We start from the raw sequence: 25,323 nt of genomic DNA on the forward strand, positions 1-25,323 counted from the left end.
ACAGATGCAAAGTAGGTTTTCTTTGTTATGTTAAAACAAACAAACAAAAAAGACAGGGCCTACAAGATGGCTCATCAGGTATAGGTGCTTGCCACCAAGCCTGATTCAGTCCCCTGATTCGCCAAACCTAAATTTGATCCCCAAAACACACATGGTGGAAGGAGAACCAACACCCACAAAGTGCCTTCTGACCTCCACACTGCACATGCGCGTAACCCGTGTACCCACTTGTGCACAGCCCAAGTGAAATAATCACCATTTCTAACTTTTAAAAGACAGAAAAGTAGAACACCTTTTCACAGTTCAACTCCCAGGATGATACACTTTTTATCCCTTCTTTCTTTCAGAAGAATAAATGTGAGATTTTTCTTTTTCCAAGCTGTATTTCTCTATAGTGAGGATTTAGATTCTTTTTCACATCGTTTGTGTATACTTGCCTGCCTGCCTGCCTATCAGGTGTTAGGTGGCCTCCTTCTTGTAAATGGTTCCTAACAGAGTTGTTTTATAGTCTTTACCAGCTGGCAGTGGTTGCACACGTCTTAATCCCATCACTCAGGAGGCAGACCAGTGGATCACTGTGAGTCAGAGGTCTGCCTGGTCTAAGTGATGAATCCAGGCCAGCAATGGGTTCATAGTGAGACCCTGTCTAAAAAACAAAAAAAACAGTGTGCGTGTGTGCACACACACTTCTTTGTGAACCAAAGCGAAAGCAAACATACAGAGGACCAGAGGAGGCGCTGGGCTATAAGCTCTGCCCACAGTAACTTTTCTCACATCTTCTTAGTCACTACATGTTTGTCCAGACTCATATTCTTTTGTCTTGGTTATCATTTTGCTGAAGAGAACCAGATAAAACTAGGTTCTGTGAAAGACTTGTTACTTTCAGATTGTAAGACTTTCTAGAGAACTAGTGTGCTGATTTGAACCTGTAATTCCTACACCCCAGAGACTAAGGCAACTAGATTGCCACAGGATTCTCCAGCAGCCAGAGCTACAGAATGAGTTCAGAGTTAGCCTGAGCTACTGTGTATAAGCTTTTTCTGGAACAAAACCCCTCCTTCACTGTGTGACCTGTGACCCTGGGAGTGGATTCTATTAGACCTGGTCCTCTGCATCCGTTTCTGAGGATCTCCAAACACGAGGCACTGTCCCTGCCTTGCCTTCCTGCCACTGCCTTTGTTTCAGTGACTAGGATTATAGCTTAGCTAAACTCTGGAGTGGCCAAACCATGCTCCTTCCTTGTCAGTGCTGCATTCTCTGTTCATATGGTGTTATTTGGTGTAATTTGATGTTTGAGGTCTCTAAATTGGATGATTCTTTGCTTAATTATCAGCTTTTTGCAATAGGGGCTTTCAAGTGGGAACACCTGCTTTTAAACCACTGGGTAGTGAGGTGCTCCCGTGGATGTGCAAAGGCTGGAGATAGACAGTAGTAAGCAGAAGGGAGTTTCAGCCCCTACAATATTGCTAGACCCAGGGAGGGAAACAGAAAATACACACAGCTGGTCATTGCAGTATAGAATGGAATCCGGTGTGATGCTGTGGAGAAAAACTAGAATAGAGATACCCAGACAGAGAAGACACTGAGAGAAAAGCAAGCTGGTCTGAGTCAAGTTCAACCAAAACTCGGGAGCAGTGAGACCCTGAGAGAGTATGGCTCAGGAGCCAGGCTGGGTCTCAGGTCTCCCGTGGTGCTCAGGGATGATTTGGGTGCTTCCTTGAAGAGGTGACACTGAGCTATGTAAGGAGACCCTCACAGGCTGAGATCAACTGTTTTAGATAGTTCTTGGGCATGGCTTTATCTTTACTGGCCAAAGCTTCCAGCTTTAGAAAGGACAGGAAACGGGTAGCACTGTCTTTTACCATAGATCCCCTTCCTCATCTACCTTCTGATTTGGGGGCTAAATTCGTGGCTTCATGTGTTCTAAGCAGTCTACCATCGAGCCCATCCCATGGCCCAGGATCTTTTTTTACTTTCTTTTTCTTTCTTTTTTCTTCTTCTTCTTCTTTCTTTTTTAAAATTTTTTTTTAATCTTTTGGTCCTTTTGTAGCCTTGGCTGTCCTGAAACTCACTGTGTAGACCAGGCTGGCCTCAAACTCAGTGTGATTCACCTGCCTCTGCCTCCTGGGTGCTGGAATTAAGGATGTGCTCCACCACACCTGGCTGGGTTTATTTTCTTAAGAGCTGTGAGTGACTGAGAAAGGCTCTGGTCTGGTAAAAAGCCTATGATACCCAAATGACTTTTTAATATATCGTGGCTCCCTAGATGAAGTTTATTAAAATTGGTTTGTTGGGATCTTGCCCTCGGAAGGTGTAGGGTGACCTCTGGAGCGCTTTCTTCCTCAGGAATGTTTTTTTCCTGAGCCCCACAGCTGTAGGAGTAAGTGTGGATGGCCTTTCACTTTCTTCTTATTATGATGACTCAAAATCAGTCTTCACATACACCTCTGGCCAGCTGTGTCACAACACAGGACAGCTCTGTAAAATACATTTGCCCAGGATTTGTGGATCCTGACTGAACTGAGTTCAAGTTCAGCATCTGCCTTGAACCACTCAGTATTACCATGTTCCTGAGCACAAGTGCTAGTGGAGCAGAGTGTGGAAAGGGTTTTCCATAGCGATGAGCAGGACGACAATTTGAACAAAATGTTGCATGACTCAGCCCTGTCTTTCAAGATTTTAGAAATAACTTCTTAGGCAATTTCTATTTTTCGGTCTAATGCCCTTCCAACTGAGCTGTCGTGACCATATTAGTTTCCATAGTTTAACCTATTTTTGAGAAGCTTTTCGTGTTTCTCTAGTCTAATTTTATGAACCTCGCTGTTGAGCTGGCAATTATAATGGGGGGTGGGGAGGCTGTGTGTATTTGCAGTGTGTGTACAGTGCCCTAGAGGCCAGAAGAGGGCATCTGAGTTACACCTGTTGGTGAGACCATGTGGGTTCTGGGAGTGGAACCTGGGGCCTCTGAAAAAACAGCCAGCAGCATGATGTTTGTAAGGAGGGAAGTGTTTGCAGTTCGGTCCTTTGAGAGTTTGTGTTTTCTCTGTCTCTCTGTCTAGTTTCATCCTGCACTGCCACCTGCTAAATAAATGATGAGTCTTCTGCTTCCTGTTCAGAGAACTACTTAAGCCTCCACTAATTACAGTTTTATTTCTTTTGAGTGCACATGTCGGTGTGTGTGCAAGCATGTACCAGGCACACATGTGGAAGTGAGAGGACAACTTGTGGGAGTCTGTTCTTCCACCACGTGAGTCCCTGGGCTCGGGCTCAAGCCAGCAGGCTTGGTGCTGGTGGAGTTGAGCCACCTCCGTGGTCCATACTTTAAACAAGTAGTTTTCATGGGTGGTTAACCTTTGCCTCTCAGACTCTTGCTATAGAAGATGAAGGGACAGTTTCACTCAGGTGATCAGTGGAAACGTGATTGATAGAGGCAGAGCTAGAGGTGCACACATCATAAATTCAGTACTGGATAATTCCATGACAAGCTTGGTGTGTGTCTGTTGCCTCTGGGTTTATTCCCCTGAAGAACTTCTTGGGCCGAGTCTATGGGTCTATGGGCCTTCGGTACCGATATGGTTTATTGCTCACCTGATGGGTTTTTGTTTCCCTTTTCCTTTTTTTCCTCTGTGATGTGTTTTAAAGCTCCTTCAGGACCTAAGCAATGCAAACACAGGAATGTAAATTATATAAAAGAGAACGCTTTGAGCAAATTATTAAACACTCACATGCTTTCAAGAGAAAGATGACCCAGTGTCCATGTTACCTGTCAGTGAGTCCCAACAGGTGGTGTGTGGGTGCTAAATAATATTACCTGTGAATGGCAGGCTCTTTGACACCCCCCCCCCCTTCCGAGGGAGGAGCAGCCCTGCTAGGCCACAGAGGAGGACTTTGCAGCCAGGCCTGAAGATACCTGATAAGCTAGGGTCAGATGAAAGGGGAGGGGGTCCTCCCCTAGCAGTGGACTTGGAAAGGGGCAGGGAGGAGATGAGGGAGGGAGGGTGGGATTGGGAGCAAATGAGGGAGAGGGATACAGCTGGGATACAAAGTTAATAAACTGTAACTAATATTTTAAAAATAGTAATTTAATTTTAAAAAATATTGTCTGTAGATATAGAAGAGTGGCTAAAGCTCTTGGGGATGCAGGCAGGTTCCAGCAGTTTTACCCTGAGTCCTCCCTTGATAAGTGTAGTAGTATACTGTCTTAAAACGAGTTGTGCTGCATAGTTTTATGACAACTCAACACAAGATTTAGTCATCAGGCGAGATCCACAATTGAGAAAATGCTTCTAAATTGAGAAAATGCTTCCATGATATTTGGCTGTGAGCAAGACTATAGATTTTTCTTTTTTGTTTTAAGTGATTAATGGAGGATGGCCTAGCCCACTGTGGGTGATGCCATACCTAGGCTAGTGGTCCTGGGATCTGCAAGAGAGCAGGCTGAGTAAAGCCGTGAGGAGCAAGGCAGTAAGCAGCACCCCTCCATGGCCTCTGCTTCAGCTCCTGCCTTCAGCTCCTGCCCCATTTGTGTTCCTGTCCTGGCCTCCTTCGATAATAGACTATAGTGTGGGAGTATGAACCAAATAAGTGCTTTCTTCCCTAATTTTCTATTTGGTCAGTGTGTTTCATTGATGTGATAGAAACCCTAATTAAGACTGAAGTGAAACCAAGGCTTCTTTCTCTGAAGATGGGTGGAAATGGCCTTGAAATCGGTTGAGTTTGCTAGGTTAGTACAGAAACTCAGTGTTGAAAGTGAGGGAGGCCACTTGGGGCTGAGGTTCCTGCCACTGCTAAAGTGCAGCTGCGAGTTTTTTAATATGCACGGCAGGAGATTTCAGCAGCATGATGATGATATATAGTGCATTAATGCTGAAAAGATAAACACATTTGGAGAGCTCAGGAAGGGCCTTGTGTTTTTATGTTAGCAGAATGCTTCCTAATGAATAAGAATGTGCTGCCGCCTTCACGGAGCCATATGGCAGCTTTTCTAATTTTAGCTAGGTGCAGATGCATAATTCTCTGCTTTTACCTTCTAGAACCTTTGAGATGCTGCATAACTTCTTGTAACATTGAGTCCGTGGTGCCTGGCCAGACACCGCCTGTCACTGTTTCCATGACTTCTTTGTCCTGCCTGGGTCTGCACAGGTTGAACTGATGCTGGGTTTCCCAGAAATCACTGCACCTGAGACCAACCAGGCCCTGAGTGCATCCCAGTAGAATCTTAGCATTTGCTGTGGAGGTGTTTAGACTTGTGTTTGACATCAGCCCACTGAAAAATTGGTAGGTTTCTGAGTAAGTGCGTTTACTTATTTTAAAGCAGTGGAATTAATTCTAGAGCCTATACAGTGTATCTGGTTCATTTTAGCCAGGGATTCTGATGCCCTAAATTACTGCAGTGAAGGCAGTTCCCTTCACGCTTGGCCTCATGTGAAAGTCACTGGAACTTTTAATTGGCTCTCCCACCAGGGTGGATCTCCACTCGAGCATCTCGGGAATATTTCTGTGTGTAAATTCTATGGGTTCTCCTTCAGCCAGCAACACTTCACAGAGTGGCTGCTGTCTGAATTCTGTCTTTCTAAAGCTGATGTCCATAGGCTTTCTACATCCACTTTCTGTTATTTTGTTTAAAAAGAAGAAGAAAGTAGAGAAGGAATGAGCATCCGCTTCTCCCATGAGGATGCATCACCTTATCCTTGTAATGGGCAGGCATGAAGTGGGATCTAGGTTCCTAAGCGACCCCTGATGGCTGCCACTGCCCTGCTGGAGTTAGAACAGTCATGTGACCAGCCATCACCACAGTCACCCTGTGAAGGGAGGGGTCCTTCAGTTCTGGCAGTGTTTTGTGGAAACACTGAGCTTTCACATTCTCGATGCACTTGGATAGTAAACAAACACACAAGAGTAATGCACAGGCATCGATACACAGCCACAGACCAGTGAATACACCTCGGAGGAGGGTGTAAAGGGCTTCGAAAATCAAAACCACTTCATGATTCCCAAATACTTCGTATACTTTCTTTAAAAATAGATCAATTTTTTGGCTAGGCTGTATTTCTGATTTATTGCCGTTCTCACCAGAAAACTGGAATTTTACTTTCAAATTTATGCCTTTACATGGCAGTGATAAAGAGCAATTTAATCCAGCTGCTTCAAAGAAATGTTTTTCTGTATTGTTAAGTCAGTTTTGTTTCTAGAGCCCAAGTGCCCCACCTTTTCTTTTGTTCTCAGAGAAAGCACGAATAATAATTACTTAAAAAATATGGAATTTAATATTAATGATTTCCCCCAGTTTGTGGTATGACTCATCTTAGCACAGTCCCTGAAGAGACTTTGTTCTTTGCTTTGAAACTGGAAATCTAATTAATTGGTATTGGATTTCTGGAGTGCAGGCAAATGGAGAAGGGAGAGGGCAGGACGTCTAGGCAGCCACCCAGGAGGACAAGGGCAGTCAAAAGGCACTGGAAGGGAGTGGTGGGAGGGGCTCTCTAGTCGGGGTTCAGAGTTTGTAAAACAGAGCTGTTAAACAGCTGTTTCATGCTTTTCAAAAATCTTAGAGAATGAAAAATAAAATGAGAAAATTATGACGTTCACAATTACTCTCTCAGGTCATATTCTTTATCTAAAAAAACTGACCATAATGGCTAAAGCACAGCAGGGACCACATGATGAAGTCAAAGCACAGAGGCTGGAATTTAAATGTTAGCATCCCTTTCTCCAGTGTTACGAAGAGATAAATCATAAGTCGTGATCATGTGAAATCTGGAACCAATCCTTCCACTGTGGTGCCTCTACCAAAGGATATTTTTATAACAATGTATTTTTATAGTTAATGGATGCAAAATATAGAAAACTAAATATAGTTTATGACTGCTGAGAAAACTGCCTAATTTAAAATTATTAAATCTTATGTTTTAGTATAGTAATTGTGTACTTATGCAAGTATAAATATCTGAGAATTGAAGCCTATTTTCATATGGTACATACAAAGAGCATGCCATCGCTGCATTGTCTGGATACAGAATGTGTCCAGTAACACCATCTCAGAGGAGCCCTCCTCCTTCAGCTTCCTCCCCCTCCTTCCTCTGTTTTCTCCATACCTCTCTTGCCTTCCTGCACATTGAACAGAAGTGAAAAGTACCCAAATATCATAAATTCAGGACCAGTCTAATTTTGATTCCAGTTGCATTAATAAAGCCATGTTTCTGGGTGCTTTGCATCACTTCATATTACTGACTACTTTTCATTTTACTCTTTTTTTATGATTTATTTTTTCTTTATTAATTACACTTTATTCACTTTGTATTTCCCCTGTTTCATTTTACTCCTGAGAAGTGACCCAGGCATAAATTCAATGCAGAACTGAAGAACACACAAAAAAATTGTCTCGAAAAATGCATGTTTCAAACACTCAGTGCTATAGGACTGAAAAGCTGGCTTCTTCCCGTCTAGCTTTTATCTGTCTGACAGTGAGCAACAAAAAGTTCTTGTGCTCTCAGCACAGCTAGCCTTGCCACTTCTCTGTACGCCTTCTGTGTTTTCTTTCAAGCCACGTGTTCCATTAATAGAACTTCATTCTCATCTTGGTGATTTTTTGTTATCACTTACTAGCGCTCTAGTTTAGGTCATTTGATGACACTTAAGAATATTGGTTTTTAAGGCCTGCCTGAGACTTCTGGTGGCCTGATGACACCCATCCATATACCCAATCTCACCATACATGACACACATTCACCCGTGCCCACCCATTTCTCCTTCCCTGAACTAAAAGTGGTTGCTTGTAGGTCAGCCCTCCATTTTCCATGTTCTGTTGAATGACACCTGTTTTGACCTCCTGGTGGCAGTGTGAGCTCTTAATAAATAGAGCTTCTTAATAAAGAAGGTTGATGCTCATAGGCTCCTCTCCACTTCCTCAGGTAGACTCTGAAACTAGAATCACCTGCTGCCTTGTTCCTTTTAAGGGTTTACCAGGTGAAAATTATAAAGAGAAAACACAGCATATTTTGTTATTATAAACAGTTTTTCAGGGTAATACTTACTTTTATCCAAGCTTTCCAGAAGTCTCCCACACACAGATGTTATCAGAGCTGAGTCATCTCCTGGCCCTTGTTCCACATGATGTCTGATTGATAAGTCCCAAAAAACAAACTTCGGTGCCGATTTGCTTTTGCTTCATCATATCTGTGTCTTTTCCTAAAGGTGTAAAATGCTCTGTCTGAGCAGGTTGCCGCAACATTTACAACACCCAGGCATGAGGCTTCTAAGTGTTGGATGTACCAGCCTGATTAAGTGATCATCAAGAAAGTGGTGTAAATTACACAAAACTATTAATAGATGAATTTACTTCCTCAGAAATATATTGTGTCCTTTAGATATACATCTCATAAAGTGGAGAGATCACATTGACAACTGTTCCAAACATCAGTAAGCCATATCTATTTACTCTTAAAGCAACAGCAGTGCATCCCCCACAGAAAGGAATAATTCACTCCTCTGTGTTATCTCATAGGACAACAGCCTTAGGTTTTCTAGCAGGCAGTTAGAAAGTGGGGGGGAGGGGAGGAAAAGCTGAGCCCCAGCCCTCACCTATCTGCTTGCTCCCTGACTGTGGCCAGCTGCCTCAGGCTCTGCCATCATCACCACTGCCTTCTCTGCTGTGTGGATGGACCCTCAAAAAGTACCTCACACACAGGGTAACGTATATCTGAGGGTTATTTTCTTTGACACTAGTTTTCGTACTCCTAAGTTCAAGTAGTATTATTGGATTTAGGGAGAAAATGTTATTTGTTTTTTGGGGGGGTTTTTTGTTTGTTTGTTTGTTTTGGTTTTTTGTTTTGTTTTGTTTTGGCTTTGGTTTGCTTTTGTTTGGTTTTTCAAGACAGGGTTTCTCTTGTGTAGTCCTGGACTCATTTTGTAGACCAGGCTGGCCTCAAACTCACACAGATCCACCTATCTCTGCCTCCCCCAAGTGCTGGAATTATAGGCATGAGTCACCTTGCCCAGCTAAATGTTGGTTGTTTTTTGTTTTAAGATTGAAACTTTGTAGGGGCTGGAGAGAAGGATCCAGAGTTGAGCACACTGGCTGCCCTCTTGGAAATGCCAGTGACAGGTACAGAGCTTCCATTCAATGAGCAGCTTCATCTTTCACTCTGCCCCAACATTAACTTCAATCAAGTGTCTCTACACTTCCTTCTCTGACCTGAGCCTCATAGTTACCACTGAGCTGCATGCTAAACCAAAGTCTATTGTTTAAGGGAAAGAGATGAAGAGATTTGTTTGTTGGTTTGTTTGTTTTTCAAGACAGGGTTTCTCTGTGTAATCACCCTGGTTTTGTAGACCAGGTTTCCCTCGAACTCACAGAGATCCACCTGCCTCTGCCAGTCAAGCGCTGGGATTAAAGGTGTGTACCACTACACCCTGCAAGTTAAAGAGATTTAATAGTGGAAGAATGAACTGAGAGAGAAGTTGACATGCATTGAAATTTACTATGTCCAGACAAATGATTCTCTTCAGAGCTGATTCTCTAGGAACGCTGAACCATGTTTTGTTTTTGTTTTTGTTTAAACCCTGCCCATCTCTTCTCTTCCCAGTCTTCTGCCTACATCCTGAAGGGGTAGGGAAACAAAGGGAAAGAATAATTTCTCATTCCCATCAACCTTCAGTTCCCTTATTCTTACTGTTCTGGGAGTTAGGACCAGGGAGAGTCCTGTTTATCAGCCAGACATCAGTAATTAGTGACATTCCTGACCTACAGTGAGAATACAGGTGTGGCTCTCTTTCTGATTAATGTGTCTTCAAATGGGGCAGCCTTCCAGAGGGCCAGCATCCTGTTGCAGTGTTTTGTTTTATGGACTGAAGGAGGCAAGGAGCATGCAGATATCCAGCTGTTCTCAACCTGTGAGTGTCATGACCCCTTTGGGGGAGGGGGTGTGAATGACCCTTTCACAGGGGTCACCTAAGACCATCAGTAAATACAGATATTTACATTATGATTCCTAACTAGCAATATTATGGTTATGAAGTAGCAACTAGAATAATTTTATTGTTGGGGTCACCACAATATGAGATGTATTAAAGGCTTGCACATTAGGAAGGGCGAGAGCCCCTGCTCTAGACGTATATCACACTCTCCTGTAGGGCAGGCTTTCCAGCCTGTACCCATGTCCCTATGGTCTGGGGCCTTCATGGAGGGTATCTCCTCTGTACCCTTCAGCTGGAGAATCCTGCTGCTGAGGAATGCTTCTGGTTCCTCACAGCCCTCAGTGAGGAAAAGGCCACAGTGTACTCATCCTGAGCAAGGGTCATCAGCACCCTGCTCCTCTACACTGAAAACCAAGTAAGGATGCGCAGCATAGAGGGCCTTGAAAATCCACGATCACGATGCAGGAATTTTGGGGCACAGAGGCTTAATACCAAGCACGCAAGGGCCTCCGTAAAGCAGTGACAGGTATAGGAGTCTGCCCACTGTGGGGGCAGGGGGGCAGGGGGCTGCACATAGCACAGCATGGGAGTGCTCAGCGCCTCAGCCTGAGAAGTTCAGCAGAGGGTGTGATAGCACAGGGCCTGATCCTGTACTTACGGGTACAAGAGTGAGGATACTGGCTGCAAATCAAAGTATGCCTCTATGCATTTGTTTAAGATTTACATAGCAGGGAGAAGGGAGTCCGTAAGTGACCGAGCTAGTTTCCTGTCCTATGATGCTTCTTGCACTCTGAGGATTGCTAGGTTGAGACAAAGCCTGTGGAGAGACAGCTTCTTGGGACTTAGTACAGAAGGGAGCAAAAGATGCCACAGGTAAGATGGTGTGGTTCAGAGAAGCAGGCATGGTGTGCCGTTGGTTAGCTCTCAAGAAAATGTTGCCTGTGAGACCAGTAAGAGTGAAATACAAACACTCTATGTGTTAGCAGTCATCTTTGTAAGCAACCCTGAATGTTTTTGTTTTGCTTCTTTATTTTATGTGAGTGCATGAGAAAGAATGGAGATCAGAAGACAAAATATCAGGAGTTTCTTTCCTCCCATGGGAGTCCCAGATGCTAAACTCTCATCGCCAGGCATGACAGCAGGCTCTCTATCCACTGAGCCATCTCACCCTTCCAATGTGTATTTTACATGTTTTTTTACTTCTCATTGGCCCAAGCCATCATGCACAGTGGCAGACACTGAAACTGAGGTCTTTGGTGCCTTTCTCCAAGCTCTACTCCTACAAAGTACTCTTGAACTTGAGCTACATAGTCATCTCTATACTGCAGATACACGGCATGAACACTTCCCTTTGCGAGCAGCAAGATTGGGAGGATCTACATAATTCCCAGCTATTTTTAGGTTCCATAAATTGGGCCTTAACAGATTTTTTAAATTGTTTCTACCAAAAACAAGTTACTATAGTCATGGAAAAGCAAGTTGATTGTTAATGCTAAATTGAATTAGTTTGTTGGTTGGGATTTTAATTTTTTTTTTTTTTGCATTTAATTATAATGAAAACATGCAGTGTAAACAAGGATGTAATTTATTCAGTTTACAAGTAATTGGCACATTTCCTTTTGTGTTGTTTTCTAGCAGGTTATGGCTGTGTATGTTATGCTGTAAACTTACTTTGCCATCCTTGAAGGAACTCATTTACACATGTATTGATATCTACACATCTCTTCTCCTGTGAGCTTTTTTACAAAGTAACCTCATGCTGATGGAAGGTCCTCAGCCCTGAGAGACTGGGCCCAGGAATGCTGCGCAGCTCCTTTGTGCAAAGTCAGAGCTGAGCCATCCATGCCCTCTGAAGGCCTGAGGGGGGACACTCTTCCCTCTACTTTCAGTCACTGAGTCTTTTGTTGAGGTTAGGTCAAGGCTCCCGTTATTTCTTCCTCAAATGTCTACAGATATGTCCGTAATTATGCTATTGAACTCTCAGCAACACGACACACAACACGTACACCCCAGTTTGGAGAATCTCTTGAGTGGAAACTAATTGTGACATAGGATACTACAGTTTCATAATCTATATTTTTTAAATGTCTGCTAGGGATGACATGAAACCTCTAAACTCATTTTCTCAAAAGCCTGAAAGGGGATCCAACGCATACATTCTGGAGGTGAAAGGTACCATCTGCCTCCTCCTCCAGCCATTCCTGTCCTCCAGGGGCAGTTGGGATGCACTCTAATTCATTTATAGGCACATGTGACCCCACTGGAGATTTTGGTGTTAGTCTGCCTTGAAATAGCAGCACTATTTAATTTGCTCTTGTGTTATTGCAGAGAAAGCAGCCGCTGCCAACATAGACGAAGTACAGAAGGCAGACGTATCGTCCACAGGGCAGGGCGTCATCGACAAGGATGCACTGGGGCCCATGATGCTCGAGGTACCGCACACTCAGTTGGCTTTGCATTGCAAATGTTTTCAGTGTTCACCTGCTGCACTTAATTCAAGGAGGATCTACACGCTTGCGCTTGCTGACATATGCGGATAGTTCTGTGTTTGAGCTCTTACCTCCAACACATGTATGTTAAACATAGGAATTAAATTAGATGAGAATACAAAGTAGTAGGTTTTGTTTGTCGGTTGAGCACTTCCAAGTCATGTTAAGTTCTGTGAGATCCTGTTCCTCTGGTTCAAGGCCCATGTGTGCCGTATACCTCTGCCTGTATAGACAGCTTAAAATGTGAGAACCAAAGAGGTTTATGGGTTTTTTTTCAGGGCTGTTACTTCAAACTAGCTTATTTTTTTTTTCTCATAAATTTAAAGGTTGAAATAGAAACAAGGAACCTTTTGAATGGACTGTCTGATATTAACAGCCTTAAGACAGCTACTATCTCAGCCTTATAAAATCTTCCTTGTTTTTATTAAGTAGGACTAAACACAAAATTAAAATTCAAGACGTGGGGGATATGGTAAGATGAGAGAAGAAATATCACTGAATAAAGAAACAGAGATGCCTGAGACATAAATTATGTCAGTTCTCTGGGTACTTTGCTGTGCTGATGACATTCTGAGCTGAGAGGACCACGTGGCCAGAGCTGCGGCATTGTGCCTGCACCGTGCCTGCAGCAGCGGCCACGTGGAAGCGAGAACTAGGATTTTTAAAACAAAGCTAGCTAGTGCTCCCTCGACCTTATAGTCCCTTTTCTCATAAGAAAGCTTTTGTTTTTAGAAAACCTAGTTCCCTGGAAATCTACTGTATAATTGGGGGCCGGAGATGGGAGAATGAAGCTCAGCTGACCCGGTCGTTGCATTTAGAAATAAAAAAAATCATTCCCCAGGGCTGGACCTATGTTGAATGACCCAGGTTTGCCCTTGGGCGCAGGGGCACAACACTTAATTGGATTTTCCATAGTCATCACAGCCAGAGAGGGGCACTTCCCACTTGGTTCTTCTTACAAGCAGTAAAGGAGGTTTGTGTCTAGGTGACTATTTAAAATTATGTAAAAGAAATGGGCAGCGTCTTTTACAAAAACTTTTGAATTGTAAGCAGAAATTTGATGAGAATTTTTCCATATAACTGTGTTTATTCTTCATGATGGGGGAGTGGGAAATAACACTAGAACACCTAGGAAGACTTTGAGGCTTCTAAAAAGGAATGCTTAGAATAACCACAGGCTTTCGGGGAACAAGTTCAGCCCTTTGAAAACAAGTTCATTAATTGTAGAAATTGAATTGCTAGATGTCAGTGACCCTGATCTTATAAAACCAAACCAGGATTTTTGCTGTTTGCAAATAATCTCCTGAGAATTGAGTGCGAGGAGCAATACCTGCATAGGGTCCTAGTACTAAATAAATATGAGAGAGGAAGTGCCTCCCTGAATGCAGTGCTTATGGCCTCAATTGAAGCCTTTAGCCCTGTTTCCATGTAATCATTTAAACAGGGAAAGCGTGTTCTTGTAGAGCTCTTCCTAGGCATAGATGCACACTCATGCTTGCATCATAGCATAGTGGTTGCTAGGCAACAAGCAAATGTCAGCTTTTTTTCATCAGAGCATCTCACAGTGAGCTTCAGAAAACACAGTTTCAGAAGATGAGCCACTTTCATCTTTCAGTTTTATTAGGCCACAAATCAGCCTTCTTATGAGGGTACTATGCCGTAAGAAGACATACGTTTTTCCAAAGCCAGCACTAGTAAGGCAGCATTGAAAGCCTGAAAAGCTCTGCTGAGTGTCCAGCAGTAGCAGTGAGTGAGGTGAAGGGACACAAGGTCTGTAAGTGGCTGTGTGTGTGTGTGTGTGTGTGTGTGTGTGTGTGTGTGTGTATGTATAGTCTTGCTTGACCCTGTATATGGCTTATATTATAGAGAAAACCAAAGAGAGTATTTAAGACAACTCTAAAACCGAGCAGTGTTGTTTGATTTGGTTTGGGTCTTTGCTTGGTGTTGTTGCTTTTGTTGTTGTTACTGTTTCAAGACAGGCTCTTGACTTGTAGCCCAGACTGGCCTTGAACTCCTAGTAATTGTGCTTCCTTAGCCTCCCAGGTGCTAGGATTAGAGATGTGTGGCACCATATCCAGTTTACCTTTTCTTAAACAGCTTCTCACTTATACATGGAATCAGTTTTAGATTGAGAGAGAACCTAGTTTTGTGATGAAAACTGAATTAAAGGTGGAATATACTATTCCAAAGCAACTGACAAAACAGAAGCCTCTTACATAAACAGGCTGGGGTAGACCACACATTCAGGCCATCCATATCCACTGGGTGTGGCACTGGGCAAGTTACATTCATGCTACAAATGTGATAGGAATGTATCATAAGGACTGATTGGAGTTCAGCTGTGATCGTGTGCAGCCTTTTTCAGTCCTGGATATTACTAGGCCTGTGAAATATGCTGAGAAGCAAGTATCAAGAATAGGAAAGAAGCAGCTAGACACTGAGCCATCACCGTGCAGCCTGAAAGGGTTAGGCTTCCGCTTTCTCTGGATTCAGCAGCAGCTCTGCTACTGACCAATGAATGGTTGTAAACCCTAACTCCCCTCCTGTAACTTGGAAAAGAGGACATTGGAAGAACACGGTGTGCCCACGACAGAGTAAACATGCCCCACAGCCACCATTTATCTTCACTTCCTATAATGTTTATACTCATCTCCTTCTGTAATCTAGCCCGAAGTGACACAGAGTGAGACAGTGAGCCTGTTACAAGATGTGTGCTACCAATTCTTAGATAACACAGGCACGCACTTCTTAATCTGGGCGCCCTCAGCCCAGGCTGCCATCCCGTTCGTGCACCATGCCAGAGGCCCTGCTCACTCAGATCCTTCCCTGCGCACCAGACAATGAAGGCCGGGTGTTGCTTGGAAGCTCTGAGACCATCTGTGACTTCACTTAAACCCTGGCCACTTGAAAAGTTGGAAAACTTCAGGGAATTTCCTCTGATACTTATTTTTAAAGTGAGAAAAACACTTCTCGCTGGCCCCTTTCTCTCACGGCGTACCATGCAGAGGTATGGAGCAGCATGATGGCGCGTGGGCTGCTGCTGTGACGTGTGAGCTCAGCCCTCGAGTCCTTCCAGTCTGCTCTGAGAAGCACACCAAGGCCTGATCTCCGGGTAGATTAACAAACTTCATGTTTTGGTTTGGTTTGGTTTTTTTTTTTTTTTTTTATTGTTGTTGTTCTAACAAGAGACCCTTATCTAGCCTTTCTTCCATTGACTAGAATGGACTAGTTTCTTTTTCCCAAGAGCAAGTGTGTTAGTTGTTTCTGAAAACTAGAAGGGCAAGCAAGCTCTCTGTCCCCTGCAGAGCAGGTTCCCTGTATAGCAGCTGCATGTGTTTGTGTTGTGGCCTCTCTGACATGGTTGGTCTGTTTCCAGGCCCTCGATGGGTTCTTCTTCGTAGTGAGCCTGGAAGGCAATGTGGTGTTCGTCTCCGAGAACGTGACGCAGTATCTAAGGTATAACCAGGAAGAGCTGATGAACAAAAGTGTGTACAGCATCCTGCATGTCGGGGACCACACTGAATTTGTCAAGAATCTGCTGCCAAAGTCCATAGGTAAATGTCAGCTGATCCTACTACCTCCTCTCACATACTTGCTGGATGAGAGTGAGTCAGGAGGGCTTGTTGTGTCATAGACATGTCAGCAACTGTAAGTATCCAAGACAGGAGTCATGGAAAGGACGCCTGCAGGTGCTGGACCTAAATGCATGACCATGCTGATCTTATATATAAACTATGGAGAGTACTTCTAGCAACTACTGGCAGAGGTATTTTTTATATTTTAAAACAAGTTACAACCTTCTCCCGCTGCCTACCAACTTTGATAATCCATTCTGCTTATTGGCATCTAAAAAGTGGACCATGGCATGTTTGAGATTTGACTGCCGCTGAGTTCTGTGTACAAAAAGGAAGTGACGTGTATATGGAGCATTCTAAAAATGCACACTGAGGCACAGTGGCACAGAGTGGTCAGATTGACCCAGTGGGCTCTTTCATGTTAGTTTCTTGAGCAGCTTTGCAGATGTCATTGGAAGGCACAGCCTCCTCTGCCCATCTGTGTCCATCTGCTGGATGTCATTCTGCTCCTCAAATTCCCTGACTTCCGCTTGCTTCAGAGATACTGTGCAGAATTGCATGTGATGGGTGTGGGCCTGCCTTAGAGGATTGCTGTCCCCACTTAGTGGTTCATTAATATTCTCACTTAAACCATTAAGAACATCTTCACAGATAAAATGGAATGCATGTTTTCATGTGTTGTAATGTCAGTCCTGAACTGGAAAGTCTTTTTCTTTTTCTTAAAACTGTATGTGATGGTCTTAAAATTAGCCAGTAAATAGGACAAGATCTTTCTTATCTAGCATTATGGCCAGCTTTGCCTCATGATCGTAAAACCCTGTGTTTTCCGCAACTGCAACACTCATCTAAGTTGTGTGAGCACTTGGATGGGATTCTTCCGTCTCAGTCTCTGGTAAATGTGTAAGAATGGATATTGTGGTTGAAGTACCCAATTTTTCAGTCTCTTAAGTAATTTTCCGTTCCTCTGAGGACTTAGGCTTCTTACTCCACGTGCTTCACGTTGTACCTTTTCTTTTAGTGCCCACTACTTCTTAGTCCAGACTAATAAGAATTTCTTTGATAGTTCTGTGTAGTCTCCGTTATGTAAATAGAGTTCACAAGTGCTAATGCAATGAGCTTTTTCATCTTCAGACAGGCCTAAAGCTAGCTTGTCTCCCTGGATAACTAGAGCAACGGCTAGTGGGAACATGACTTTCTGCTCTCCAGAGCTACTTTCCTTCCAGGCTGTGAGCAAGCTTTGGCCTAGGTCCCCTGTGGCAACCAGTGTCCCTCATGTTATCCAGCCAGTGACTTTTCGTAAGGTTTCCATTTCCATGGGGTGAGGTTAAAGAAAAGAATTCCAGAATGAGTTAAGATGATTTGACTTGGGCTTTTCCGATAGCTGCAAGTTTCTCTGGAGGTCAGTTCTCTCTCTTGACCCGTCCACACTCTTTAGCAGCCCATACTTCAGTCATCCTTTCCTTTCTTTTGTTGGTTTTTCTAATGTGTTTCAGAAGACATTGATGCCTTTCCTTTAGTTCAGCAACTCTTTCTTAATATATACAATAATTTTGACACTAGAACAGGAAGTAGAGTTGTTTTCACTTGACACAGTGTCAGCACTTTGCCCATGAGAATTTTCAGTCCCACTGAGAAGGTCCCCATGAAGCACTGAGAGGCTCTAATCAGGTGGGTCAGGAGCAGATACAGCAGAAAGAATACTGTAAAATTTGAGCACTCTGACAGCAGTCTGTATGAGAGGAAGCCCGAGAAGCTGGGGTGTCTCTCACAGAGCACCCTGGCACGGTACGCTGTAGCTCAGGTGGGAAAAACGGCAGTGGGAGCAGCAGGACAGACATCCATGTGGTACTAAGGATTGGACGTGGACAATCCAACCAACTGCATGGGGTGAGGCTACTCGGTGAGGCTTGATTATATGTTGAGATTACTCTCGTGTCTCTGTCTCCCACATTCCAAGTCCTCTGAAAAAATTTTGCACAGTTTTGAGTGGTGTTTGCACCTTGAAAACCAGAAGGTTGCTTACTGAACTAAATTTCCAAGAAGTCAAAGATGGAAGCCCAAAAATAGAGGATGCAGCATTGTAGTAATAAATAGTCAGGGCGTGACCTTGGAGAGAAGTGGCCAGGGTGGAAGCTCCAGATAGAGACATGTTAAAAAGCTCATGTTCCTGCAGTGTAAACTCCTGGGCTTTTCCTGCGCCCTCTTCACACCTTAGCAGCCCTAAACCCATTGTCTCCTTGTAATCCGGGTTCCTTTTGCCTCGCAGTGAATGGGGGATCTTGGTCTGGAGAACCTCCCAGGCGGAACAGCCATACCTTCAACTGTCGAATGCTGGTGAAGCCTTTGCCAGACTCAGAAGAGGAAGGCCATGATAATCAGGAAGCACACCAGAAATACGAGACTATGCAGTGCTTCGCTGTTTCTCAGCCAAAGTCTATCAAGGAGGAAGGAGAAGGTAGGACCGGGCCTGGGAGAGAGAATGCACGGCTGTGTACCTTCTTGCTCTGCTGGTCGAGGGCTTATTCTCACACACTGCTGCTCATAGCAGAGAAGAGCAGGAAGCCATGTCTTGATTCTTTCCCATGTTTGACTAGTTTTGCAGCTCAGTTCTTTTCCTCTATAACACTGGGGTTGGACTTGTACATGCTAAGCAGTGTTCTCCCTCTAAGCTGCTCTCCATGGGAAAATGGTCTGTGCCACATCTCTGGCCCAGCACAGCAGCCACGATTCACACTTGAACCAGCAGTGGCACAACCAAGGGGCCCGATTGTTTCCAGTTCAGTGGTCATTTAAATAGCACTTGTGCCTGGTGACCATGGTACTTCTGCAGCTGACAGGGGCTGTGTAGGGGGTCCAGGGTCACTCTGAATACCTTACCTAAAGTAAACCTTATTTGCCATAGCCACAGAAAAACATACATGGGTACAAACAGCATTTTTCACACATTTGCCAGGGAGTAACTGAGTGCCTGTAATTACCTGTGGACACCAGGCCTTCACTGTGTGTAACAGCAGGGTACACAGACATGGGAGTGAGCATGGAGGGCTTTCAGATGCGCAATCTTATCGGGCTGCTCCCCATACTGAGGTCCTGATGCCAGACCACCCCAACAGCCGAATGTCCCCAATGGCATTGGAGAGACCACTGTGAGTAACACAAGGGAATGAGCCTTGACTACCAGTGCATGGAGATGGTTTAGCAGGAAATCAGGCAGGCCCGCCCCCAGTGCCACCGTTAGCTCTGGCTGTGCACGAATTCTTTCTCTTCGCTCTGTACCAAGGTTTTAAGTCAAATTGCCAGTCAGACTATGGTACAGAGTGGGGCTGCATGCCAGCTGGGGGTGGAGTGCTTACCTGACATACATGAGACCATGAGTTCTGCTTAGGATTATGGCTGAGCTATCATTGCCACTGATTACCAACTTAGTACTTCTTAATGAAAATATGTCAGTGTTTTTACATTTTTTTCAGAAAGTAATTCTGAAGAGCTATTGTAGAAATATATGATATTTTAAAATCAGCCTTTGCTTAGGTGTGACCATCAGTTTCATTCTGTTCATTCAACAAAAGGGAAGCCTGCAGACTCATCCATGATACTCCAAAGGCAGAGATGGTACAGCCGTGCTGATAAAAACATGTGGCTTCTGGCTGAGGGGTAGCCCTTCTGGTAAACTGCTTGCCTAGCACGCAGACCTCTGGGCTCAGTTTCACAAACCACGTAAAATCAGGCATTATGATGTACTCGTCTTTCTTAGGACCCTGGAGATAGGTACATGTGAGTCAGAAAAGTTAAGGTGATGCTTGGCCACACAGTGTGACGGCAGCTTGAGATGTAGAAGACTGACTGTAAGTTAATGAGACTGGATGTGGAGGCAGAGGGCAGTGGTGCTCACTCGTAATCCTTTGATGTGATCAGGTGCATTTAAGATGGAACCACTGTAGTAATTGGGAGATAGAGGCCGGAGCTTCACTGTAAGCATGAGGCCAGGCTGATCTACAAGTGAGTTCCAGGCAAGCCAGAGGGACATAGCAAGACTCTTAAAGAAAAAGTTTCTGTATGTTTATAAAATGTAGCCAGGGCTTTTTTTCTCTTTTTTCTCTTCCTTTTATTGTAGCTGCAATACTGAGGGTTGAACTCACCGCCTTAATCATGGTAGGGAGTGTTCAACCACTGAGCCATGTGTCCCATGATGACTACATTTTAATCTAAAGATACTGGCTATTATTTGGAATCTTCTCTCCCCCCACAAAAAAAAAAAGAAACAAAGAAAAGAAAGAACACTTCTCAAGTATAAAGGTGAATTGTTACAGACCAGTGGTATAAAAAAGTGTAAAGAGCCTGTTTTATTTTTGAAGTAGCCTTTTGTCCGGCTTTTTTTTTTACTTGAAAGAGCCATACAGTATGCTCTACATGTGATATAGGTATATAAGACATTAAGACGTGTCACTATTCTCCAGAAGTGAGCCCCATGCAGAAAACAGTGAGAGTGTCGGCTGGAGAGAGGGCTCAGCAGTGAAGAGCCCTGGCTGCTCTTCCAGAGGACCCAGGTTCAATTCCTAGCATCCATATGGTAGCTCACAACCATCTGCAACTCCAGTTCCAAGGGATCTGTCAACCTCTTCTGAGCATCACAGGCACCAGGCATGTAAGCTCTACATAGACCTGCAGGCAAAACAGCTCTACAAACAAGCAAAATAAAAATTAAAACAACTGAAGTGTTGGCACTGGCTTCACACTGGCTGTGTGAGGAGCCCGCCATGCCCAGCTCCTGAGCTGGAGGGCAGCGGTTCTGGTGCATCTGCTAAGTACAGTAGAGTTGTGCTCTGAATCAGCTTCCAGATGCAGTTCACATTCCTCGGTTAAAATTCATCTTGCAGTCGTCAAGTACCCACACATTTTGTTAAGTGTGACCCTGAAGCTAAGAACTTTGCAGCAGTATCTGATTTTAGTTTCATCTTTGTGTTTTGTTTTGTTTACTTCATTATGAACTAATTTATTAATTTTGCTTTTACAAAAATGTAGCCCGTACTTTCTCTTCACCCGGCAGGTGGTCTGCAGTCCCTAGCTGTCTGGGTGGACACTTAGCCACGTGTGCTGTGGAATGTCAGCATCCTCCCTCAGCTCCCGCTCGTCCTAACATCAGCCCCCCCACTATAGTTGGCCCCAGAATTAAGCCAGTGAGAGGCTGGGGGCTGTGGCAGCGCGGACTGATGCAGGCAGTGCTGTCAGAGATACTTATGTCGCTTTGATCACTACAATAAAAATGTCAGTGTGATAAGTAACTGTGTCTTCTTTAAGATTTGCAGTCCTGCTTGATTTGTGTGGCTCGGAGAGTCCCCATGAAGGAAAGGCCGGCCCTTCCCTCATCAGAGAGCTTTACCACCCGCCAGGACCTCCAAGGTAAATTCTTGTCAGAGAACACCTCAGCAGTCATTTCAAAACAGCCAGGTCACTGAAAACGGTGAGGTGACTGTCTCCACCGCATTGAGAAGTTGTGATAGCACAGCCTGCCAGGTGGGTGTGCCGGGGAGCAGCAGGCTCCGCACAGAGGGAGCCACTGCCCTCACTGTGTCTCTTCCTGGAGGTGTGCTGCCAGCTCCAGAGAGCGGCTCTCTGTCCAGCAACCCCAGATCAGACGATCCGAACCGTCATTGCTCTGTGTTTAATATCAGTTAGAGGTGATTTGCAGTGTTTACAATATACAGTGACTTACAGTACATGATAGCACATGTCTGAAACCAAACCCATATTCAGAAGGTTAGGCAGAGTTCCAGATTATCTAAAAAATCTGTCTAAAAAATCAAAATAAATAAGATGAATAAAACAAAAACTACACGGGGAGACAGAGGCCACACACACATCCTTTGCCATTTCCCATGAGAAGTTTTAGTGCTGGTGCACTTCAGGATCCATGAAGCCTCACACCCGCCCCCACAGATGCAGGCAATGACTGGGGAAATACGTGTGCTCCTGAATGTTAATTGTTTGTCTAGAAAAACAGATGTCATAAATGTCCTGCCTGCCATTATCTCATAGGCAAGATCACTTCCCTGGACACTAGCACCATGAGAGCCGCCATGAAGCCGGGCTGGGAGGATCTGGTGAGGCGATGCATTCAGAAATTCCACACACAGCACGAAGGGGAGTCTCTGTCCTACGCCAAGAGGCATCATCATGAAGGTAGGCCTCTCTGTGCACTACTTTATATGAATTTCACATGGCTGCTTCCTGTGGGGGAGTTCCCTTAAGATGAGTTCCCTCACAGAGCTTCTGTGCCCTGTGCTGGCCCTGCCTGGCCAGTAAGCTACTTGAAGAACTAAAGCAAGGGGTGCTGATGTCACAAAGATGGACAGAGAGAGAAAGAGGTCCTTTTCTGTAATCCGCATACTTGTAGATGTATGACAAGATAACAGAGTACAGTGTCATCTAAGGAAACAAGAGCCAATCCCTAAGCGCAGCCTAAAAGGAGGAAGAGATGAAATTTGTTAAGAGTGAGTACATCCAAAGCTCAGGGTACAAACAGCAGACTCGCGATGTTTCCAGACGGCCTCCTCTGCTCTGGGTCACAGACCAAGAGGACAGCTAGAAACAAACTCATTCCATCCCTGAATGAACACTGCCCTTGCATGGCCTTGTCCTTTGTCATCTTATGGACCCCCACACCAAGCCAGTGAGATAGACATCCCAGCCCTCCCCCTGCACCCTCCCCAGAGGCCTGGGCAGGAGACGTGACCAGCTCCTGAGCATTCAGAGTCTGCTGGTGACATCTGCACTGAGCCACAAACCCATTCTGCTGGCCACACTGCATGTTCTCCCAAAGCCACTTTTCCTCATGCATGTTTTGATTTTCTTTTAAAGAGCTGAAAACAAAGCAAAGAATCTTTTGCTTTAACAAGTGCTGAGCGGCGAAGGTCAGCGTGCAGTTGGTCAGCATGGGCTCCGCTGCATGTGAGGGGCCATGGCGGAGCAAGGCCTCTCAGCACTCAGCATGGACAGTGGTCTGCCTCTGCAGAAAACAGTCTGTAACTGATATGTGGCAGATGGAGCTGTAGTGAGTGTGCATCTGTGCCCTTGGCTTTTTGACTAGTAAGGTTTGTATTTTGAAGCTTTATGCTTTTGAGGCCACTGAGTGAAGAAGCACAGACATAGTAAATGTACTCTTACGTCCATTCACTCCCCACCCCTGCATCTGTTTCACCCTGATTTCTTAAAACATAAGCAAAAATCAAACAGTGTGTTCCTTGCCACATATGTTTTTACTGTTAGAATAAAGGCAAAGAAAGATGTTACATTTGACATAAGTCAGTGATTAACCTACCGTTTCTCTAGATAATGGCTTGGAATAAAAGCAAAAATTAAAGAACTGCCCTTGGCAAACATGTTGAGTGTCCCTGGGTCCTGAATGCCCTATGTTTAATTCCCTAGCTTCCTGGTTCCTCACGGGAGAGTCTACATAGATGCTCAGGTGCTCTACTAGGTTTAGAGAGACAGACCCACTGGGAGGAAACCGCACATAGAATACAACCTGGGTGATGCCAAAGCCCAGGGCGATGCTCAGTGGGTGAGAGTACTTGCTGTCAGTCATGAGGACCTGAGTTCAGATCCCAAGAACTCATTTAAAAAGCCAGGTATGGTTGCATGCTCACCTGTAACTCCGCACTGTAGTGGGTAGAGACAAGATTTCTAGGGCTTTCTAGGCACACGCAGGTACACTCATACCATATATGTATGTATGTATGTATATGTATATGTATGTGTGTATGTATATATATATATATATATACTCATACATAGCAACACAAAAATGAATATAAATATTTTTATAAGGAAGCATGTAATCGCAGAAGTCTCCACCTGCCCGGGTAGTAGCAGCATGCTAGAAGGGTTTCTTTGAGTTGGGGAAGTGCTCTGTAGCATACAGACCAAGTGGAATTGAAATCTTTAGAGAGCACAGCCAACGTCAGAAGAAAATCTAAAGTTATAAGTCACTGAAATGTTATTCTTTTCCACAGTTGTGATTCTGTTACCTTTAGACGCATGCTTATTGAGTAAGACACAACACACAGAGTAACTGATTCCCGGGACAGCTCCTCAGCATCCCTGCAGGCAGAAGCGTAGAGCAGACAGCCATGGCCAATAGTGTGTCTACCTGGGGCTGTTTGGCAAACTCAAGACTGAAGCTCTTAAGTTTCTGGCATGGTGGAGGTCCTTGGTCACCTTGGGGCTAGTAGTTCAACCACAACAATACAACAGTTATGTCTTAAGAACATGGCCGTCTTCTTAAAATTATTTAAGAAACAGCTAAGCCTTATCACTGTTTTGTTTTTCTGAATTGAAACCAAATTTTTATGTAAGATGTTCATTGTAAAGTCCAGGTCTGTGAGAACATAAATCTAAAGGTTATTTTAAGAGAAATTAAATTAAGCTAGTTGATTTGCTTTGTATTTCTTGTCTTTAAAAATAGAAGCATCTAGCCTTTATCTAAAAGTTAAAGCAGTTGCACTCACTAAGGTCTATGCTTGGGTTTCAGTTTTGTTTAGCATTTTCTTCTGCCAGATGATGATTTGCACTTTTACTTCTTATTGTCCTAAGCCTGGAAATAATACTTACTACACTGTGAGAAACAAAATTGAGAAAAAGCAGTTTGGATAGGTCACCTGGAGAAGATTATCCAGACAATGCAGTGTCTTAAGTCTCATCCTGATCATTACACTGTAAAGGAAATCAAAGGCAGATTATACTCAGAGATACCATGTTTTGGGGTTGTGTTGCAATTGCAGTGTTTTCTAATATCACTAAGAAATTATGGAAAGGCTTTTTTTTTTTTTTTTTTTTTTTTTTTTTTTTTTTTGACCTGATAAATAGCTTACACTCTCTTGGCCTAATGAAGATAATTTGATTTAAGAAAGAGCAGTTTGGCGGCTTGGAGAGATGGCCCAGAGAGAGGTTAAGAGCACTAGCTGCTCTTCCTGAGTACTGCGGTTCGGTTCCCAGCACCTACATGACGGAAGGCTCACAACAATCCGTAGCTCCTATTCCACTTACATGTATTTGGGCAAAATACTCATTCATAAAATAAAAATAAATCTAAAAGTAAAAATAACAAATCTTAAAAAAAATAGAAGACAGTCTGAGTTTTCAAGCTGTTACTCGTTGTCATACAGGGAAAAAAAACAAGCCACTGTTTGGTATTTTGAATAAAAAGTAAATGTGCTTTTAAAGTGGATGTTTCATGACCCAGAATGTTTTAACGTGCAGGTAGAAAATATAATGAAGTTTATCACTAGGATCATGCCTTTGGCAGTCTACCCTATTCCACTTTTCTGATTCTTTCTTTCTTTTTT

The 25,323-nt window shown here is 43.9% G+C and overlaps 1 protein-coding gene across 4 annotated transcripts in view; it reads left to right on the forward strand.

Annotated features, from left to right (window-relative positions):
- Ncoa2 (nuclear receptor coactivator 2) overlaps positions 1–25,323 on the forward strand; it is a 230,404-nt gene that overhangs the window by 160,639 nt on the left and 44,442 nt on the right. For all 4 annotated transcript variants that reach the window (XM_055603145.1, XM_055603146.1, XM_055603147.1 and 1 more), the window contains exons 5-9: positions 12,244–12,347; positions 15,781–15,958; positions 18,246–18,434; positions 21,278–21,379; positions 22,016–22,159. In XM_055603145.1, coding sequence (XP_055459120.1) covers positions 12,244–12,347; positions 15,781–15,958; positions 18,246–18,434; positions 21,278–21,379; positions 22,016–22,159 — 717 coding nt within the window. The remainder of the gene's footprint in view (positions 1–12,243; positions 12,348–15,780; positions 15,959–18,245; positions 18,435–21,277; positions 21,380–22,015; positions 22,160–25,323) is intronic.

This window comes from Psammomys obesus, unplaced genomic scaffold, assembly GCF_907164565.1.
Source record: "Psammomys obesus unplaced genomic scaffold, mPsaObe1.curated_primary_1811, whole genome shotgun sequence".
Taxonomy (NCBI): Eukaryota; Metazoa; Chordata; class Mammalia; order Rodentia; family Muridae; genus Psammomys; species Psammomys obesus.